This window comes from Corvus kubaryi, unplaced genomic scaffold, assembly GCF_017639235.1.
Source record: "Corvus kubaryi isolate FWS band 111438036 unplaced genomic scaffold, C.kubaryi_AGA036_p1.0 36830, whole genome shotgun sequence".
NCBI classification, from domain to species: domain Eukaryota; kingdom Metazoa; phylum Chordata; class Aves; order Passeriformes; family Corvidae; genus Corvus; species Corvus kubaryi.
In genome coordinates, this window is record NW_024580962.1 from 7,405 (window position 1) to 13,426 (window position 6,022).

General features: G+C 67.4%; 1 protein-coding gene across 1 annotated transcript in view; it reads right to left on the reverse strand.

Annotated features, from left to right (window-relative positions):
• Positions 1-5,423, reverse strand: part of MARK2 (microtubule affinity regulating kinase 2) — a 12,582-nt gene extending 7,159 nt beyond the window's left edge. The window contains exons 1-2 of the mRNA XM_042020147.1: positions 5,268-5,423; positions 832-1,005 (exon numbers count right to left, since the gene is read on the reverse strand). Of these exons, the coding sequence (XP_041876081.1) occupies positions 832-1,005; positions 5,268-5,324 (231 nt within the window). The 5' untranslated portion in view covers positions 5,325-5,423. The remainder of the gene's footprint in view (positions 1-831; positions 1,006-5,267) is intronic.
• Between the last annotated feature and the right edge of the window lie 599 nt (positions 5,424-6,022).

Genomic DNA, 6,022 nt, shown 5'->3' on the forward strand with positions numbered 1-6,022 from the left:
CATGGAGTGAGAGGGAAGGTGACAGGACCATCCCCAGGGCTGTCCCCACACCGTGGTGGCACTCGTGAGGTGCGGACCAGGAACCTGTCCCCGCGCCACGGTGGCACTCCCAGGGCAAGGACCAGGAACCGGCTCCCACGCTGCGGTGGCATTTGTGGGACAATGACCGGGAGCCTGTCCCCACACCGTGGTGGCACTCACGGCACGAGGACTGAGAGCTTGGGACCATCCCTGTGCCATGGTGGCACTCCCAGGGCACAGATCAGGGCCCAGAAGTGTCCCCACACCACGGTGGCACCCACGGGGTAGGGATCAGCAGCCCATCCCTGCGGTGGCACCCACAGGACAAGGACCAGAACCCAGAGCTGTCCCCACACCACGGTGCCACCCACAGGACAAGAACAACAAGCCTGTCCCTGTGGTGACAACCACAGCACATCGACCACAAGTCCACCCCCGCACTGCAGTGGCACTCACTGCTGGGGACAGGAAGCCCATCGCTGGGCCACGGTGGCACTCCCAGGGCAAGGACCAGGATGCAAAGCTGTCCCCGCACCACGGTGGCCCTCACAGAACAAGGACTGTCCCCACACTGTGGTGGCATTTCCAGGGCCAGCACTGGCACCCAGAGCTGTCCCCACAGCACGGTGACACCCACAGGACACAGCCTATCCCCGTGCCACGGTGGCACCCACGGGCTGATCCCATCCCCACAGGCTGATCCCATCCCCGCACCACGGTGGCACCCACGGGCCCATCCCGTCCCCGCGCTGCCACCCGTGCTCCGGGCCCCCCCGAGCGCTGTCCCCACGCCAGCAGGCTGCCACTCACCTCCTTGCCGGTCAGGACGTGCCGGGCCAGCTTGACCTTGGCGAAGTTGCCCTTGCCGATGGTTTTGAGGAGCCGGTAGTTGCCGATGTGGGGCTGCTCCTCGGCGGCCGTGCCGGCGTTGCGGCCCCGCAGCATGCTGGCCTTGCCACCGCCCTTGCCCTCCACGGCGCCCGGCTGCGGGGACACCGAGGGGACGCTCGGCTCAGCTCGGGCCGGCCGTGTCCCCCCGCAGCGCCCCGGGGATCCGGGGGGGTCCGCAGGCTCCTGGAGGAGCCGGGAGCAAAGTCCGGAGCGGCGGAGCCGCGCCCGGCCCGGCCCGGCCGGGAGCCGCCCCCGATACCTGACGCAAGCGCCATGGTTTCGGGCTGGGCCAGGAGGGTGGGAAGGGGCCAGCGCCGTGTCACCCCCTCCCCGCTCCCCTCCTAAAAATTCAGTGCCCAATTATCACGATTTTACCCCAAATCCGACCACCTGGACAGCAGAGTTCACACCCCAGCCGAAACTGGGGGGGCCCCAGAACAACATCGCCGCAAACCCCCTCTTCCTGCACCCCAAAAGCCACCGTGGGCCCCTCCCCCAAAGGTCACCCGGGCTTTGGGGACACTTTCGGGGTGTTCCCTTACGGGGAGTGAGACGCCGGCGCTGAGCAGCGTCACCCCCGCGGGGCTGTCACCGCTCCGGTGACACCGGAGATAACGGCAGCGCGTGAGCGGGCGGGGAAGCCGAGCCAACCCCCCCTCCCCCGGCGGGATTTGGGGCCCCCCAAAACCTCACCGGGTTCATTTTTGTGGGGGCACATCTTGGGGTGCCCCCTCCCCCTCCCGTGGGAAGGAAACCGCTGGCGGAAGCCACGGGGGAGGTGCCGGCGATGGCGCAACCAAACCCCCAGATTTGGGGGGAGAACACGGTGTTTTGGGGCCTGGGGGGGGGGGCCTGGAGCTTCCCCCTCCCCCAAAATCCAGCGCGGTGCTGGGGGAAAAGTGAAGGAAAACGGGGGTTTCTGCCAAAAAACTGCCGTGGCAACGGGGCGGGAGCGTGCGGAGCCATCTGGCCGCGCTGCCGGGATTCACTCGGGCTCCGAGGCGGCACCGGAGCCCCCGAACCCCCCCGGGCGAGGCCGAGGCAGCACCGGCACCAGAAGCCGCCGGGGGGGGGTGGATCCGGGGCACCCCCGGCACCAGAGCCCCCCGAAGCCCCCCGCGGGGGTCGGTGGCGGCACGTGGGCAGCGTTCCGGGCATTTCCCGGCTCCTCTTATCGGCGAGGCCAGAGCGCCCAAAAATATGGCAAATACGGCAAAGGAGGCACCGCCCGGCACGGGTCGCGCCCGGGGAATGTCACCCGCACCGGGGGCTCCCCGGCACTGGGGGGGTGTCACCGGCACCGGGCAGGCCCCGGTGTGCTTTGTGGCGGCGGCGCCCGGCGCTCGGTAACCAAAGGGGCCGGAGCCCCTCGTGCCTCAGTTTCCCCATCCCGCCCGCCGCGAGGGGACTCACCCTGGGCACCCGAAGCGCCGGGAGCGGCGGCAGCGGGGCGGTGCCGGCGGGAGCCCCGCGGGACGCCGGGAGGGAGCGGGGACCGGCTCGACCGGTCGGGGCTGAGGCCGCAGCGGGACGGGGCGGGGGCGGGGCCGGGGAACACCTGGAGCGCCGGGGCGGGGAAAACGGGGCGGAAAAGGGGAAAATCCACAGCGGCGGGGGGAACAGAGGCGGGAGGGTCCCGTCCTGCGGGGGGCACAGCCGAAAGGTTGGGAATTGCCATCGGAACGGCGGCGGCAGCGCCGAGGCTGCGGTGATGTCACCGGGCACGGTGTGATGTCACCGGGCACGGTGTGATGTCACCGGGGCTGCGGTGGTGTCACCAGGCCCAGCAGCGATGTCACCAGGCGGGTGTGAGGATCCCGGTGCCGGGAGGTGTTGATGCCACCAGCACCCGCCCACACCGCCGGCACCAAACTGGTGACAACTGGTGGCAGTGGGACCGGCACCGGTGTCACCGGGGACCCCCAGGCACGGCGCAGCGGTGGCAGCCGGGGAGGCAGCGGTGGCAGCCGGGGAGGCAGCGCTGGTGCGTGCGGCGCCGCTCAAATGTCAGCCAAATTTAGGCATTTTTGAAGATTTTTTTTATCTCCAACCCCACCAGATAGGGCTCCGCATGAGGGAGGAACTGAGGGGGGGGGGCGGGGGAGGGGGCACAGGGAAAGGCCCCCCGATTTCGGCTGCTGGGCTTGGGGGAGATGCGCAGCCCCCCCCACACGGCGCCGCCGCCCCCTCCCCAAATCTTCCCAGCCAGGAATAATTTTCCTCTGGCGTTACATAACGGCGGATAAACAAGAGGAAAAGCACCCAAAACGAGGAGGGGGGCCCGATGCCACAGCCACGGCCACAGAACAGGTGGCATGGCCTTGTCCTCGGGCCTGGGGACACAGACATGAGGCCACTTGTGCCCCCACACGCCCTGCCGGGGTCACTCCCCAGCGCTCGGGGGTCTCCCCAGTTGCAGAAGGGGGAAGCCCCCCCAAAATATCACCCAAAATGGGGGTGTCACACAGGTGGGGGAGCTGAGGAGCCCCGCCGGTGCTCCCCAAAAGGGCTGAGCCAGCAGTGGGGTCTCCCAACAGCAACGGAAGCTGGGAGCAGAGAGGGACCCCGAGAGCCCCCCGAATCCACCCCCAAAATGGGGGAACCCCCTCCCAGCTTCCCCCAAAGGGGTTTGGGCCTCAACCTCCTCAGACCCCCACAAATACACAAGGGGGTGAACCCCCCATTCCCCACCCTGGCGGGGGGCTGGTCCCCACTCACAGGGGTTGGAATCATTTTAATTTGGGGGGTTCACCCCTCAGAGCCCCCCCAAACCCCTCGGAGGGTGCCGAGCCTGTGGCAGCGCTGCCGCCGCCCCCACAGCCCTCACCGTTCTGGGGGGGCCGCAGCAGGGAAGGGGGTGGGGAAGGGGGTGGGCTGACGCCCCCACACCCCAATCGTGCAGCCACCGAGCTGGGGGGGCACAATGACACCCCAAACCTGCCCCCCACAGCAAATCCCAGACCCTGGGGGTTCAATGTGGGGGTCTGGCACCCTCCCCCTTGCCCCTCTCCCTTGGGGGTGCAAGGCTCGAGCCCCTCACCCCGACTTTGGGGGTCACGCACACAAACCCCCCCTGCTGCCACTCAGAGACCCCCGAAACGCGACCCCAAACCTTTGGGGAGGGGCTCATCCCAGGAGAACCCCAGAGCCCTCTCCCTACAGATCCGGCCCCGAAGGGGGGCCATGGCTCAGGACCCCCCACCCCACAGGAGAGTCTGGGCCTGGGGAGCCCCAGGGTCCTCCACGGGTGGGGGAGAGAGGAACTGGGGGTCCCCCAGGACCACCTCGCTGGGGGGACCCTTAGACCCTCCTTTTCCACCTCATGGAGGGGCCCCGAAGCCCCTCAGAGCCCCCTCAGTCCCCCCATTTGCCCTCACAAAACAATCCCAGAGCGCTTCAGTCCCTCTTTTCCCTTCCAGATCCCCCCAGACCCCTCTTTCTACACATAAAACGCCTCAGGATCCCCTTTTCCCCTCACAAAAACGTCCCGAGGCTCCTTTAGACCCCCTTGTTTTTTTCTCTCTCAGACCCGCTTTTTCTCTCAAAAATCAACCCAGGTTCCCGTTAAACACTCCTTTTGCCTCACAAAATTACTCAAATTCCTTTCAGGCCCCACCTCTCCCTCACAAACCGACCCCAGACCCTTTTTGCTCCTCACAGAGTGGCGCAGGACCCCCTTTTCCCGTCACAAAACGGGCAAGGACCGCCTCAGACCCCCCTGTTTCCCCTCACAAAACAACCCCAGACTCTCTCAGCCTCCCTTTCCCTCTCGGATCGCCGTTTTTCCCCCTCACAAACCAGCCCAGGCCCCCCTCAAAACACCCTTTTTACCTCACAAAATTGCTCAGGCCCCTCTAAGACCCCTCTTCCCCTCACGAACCCACCCCAGACTCCCCTTTCCCCTCACATAAACACCTCAGTCCCTCTTTTTTCCACATGGACGGGACCAGAACCCCCACAATCTTCCTTTTTACACTCTCAGACCCCCCCTTTCCCCTCACAAATCAGTCCACGAGCCCCTCAGAGCCCCTTTTTTTCCTTTTTCCCCTCACAAACCGACACCGAATTCCCCTTTTCCCCTCACAAACCAGCTCACGATCCCTTCAACCCGCTTTTTCCTCCCTCAGATCCCTCTTTTCCCCTCACAAAAAGCCCTCAGACCCCCTCAGTCTCCCCTTCCCCCTCAGAAACAGACCCTAGACGCCCCTTTTCCCCTCACAAAAATCCCCTAGACCCTCTCAGTCCCCTCTTCCCCTCACAAAATGCCCCTTTTCCCCCCCCAGCCGCCCCTCTCCCCACACACCGGGGCCGGGTCCTCCTTCACCCACACCCGATCCCCGCCATCCCTCCCTCACCTGTTCCGAGTCCCTCTCGTTGACGGTCGGCAAAGGGCTGCGACCGCTGCTCGACATGGCGGCCCCCCCCCCCCGCCCCCCCGGCGACTATCGCGATAGGGGGAAGCCGCGGCAGGCGGTGTGCGGGGAGGGGGAAGGGGAAGCGGGGGAGCTCAGGGGGCGGGGGGGGGCCAGGCCAGCGGCATTGGGGGGGCCGGGAGAGGAGCAGGGGGAGCGGGCGGGGTCCGCCCGGCCCGGCCCGGCCGCCGCCGCCTCACGCCGCCGCCGCCGCCTCAGCGCCCCGCGGCTCCCAACATGGCGGCCGCCGCCGGTCCTCGGCCATTTCCGCCGCCGCGCCGGAAACACCCGACACGCCCCCCCGCGCCGCTTCGGCTCTTCCCGGAGAGGTTCGGCTGGCGGCCGTCACAGACTTCGAGTATTTCCGCCGCCGGGACGGAGTTACCCGAAGTTTCCTTCGGTACTTTCCGCCGAGAGCCGCGGGAAGAGCCGAGCGCCGCCCGCGCCGCTGCGACCCCGAGTGGAGCCGGAAATTCCCGAGTGAGGCCGAAACACCCGAGTGGATGCGGAAATACCCGAAAACCTCTTGGCAGGCTTCGGGCCCTTTCGCCCGTGACGGAAACAGCCGAGCGGAGCCGAATCCCCCTCCCCAGCCCTGATGGGGACCCCAGGACGGGGCGGGGGGCGCCCCGGGCCGCTGGACCCTCCCCGAATTTGGGGGGGTTCTGCCGGACCGCTGGACCCCCCCCGGTTTTAGG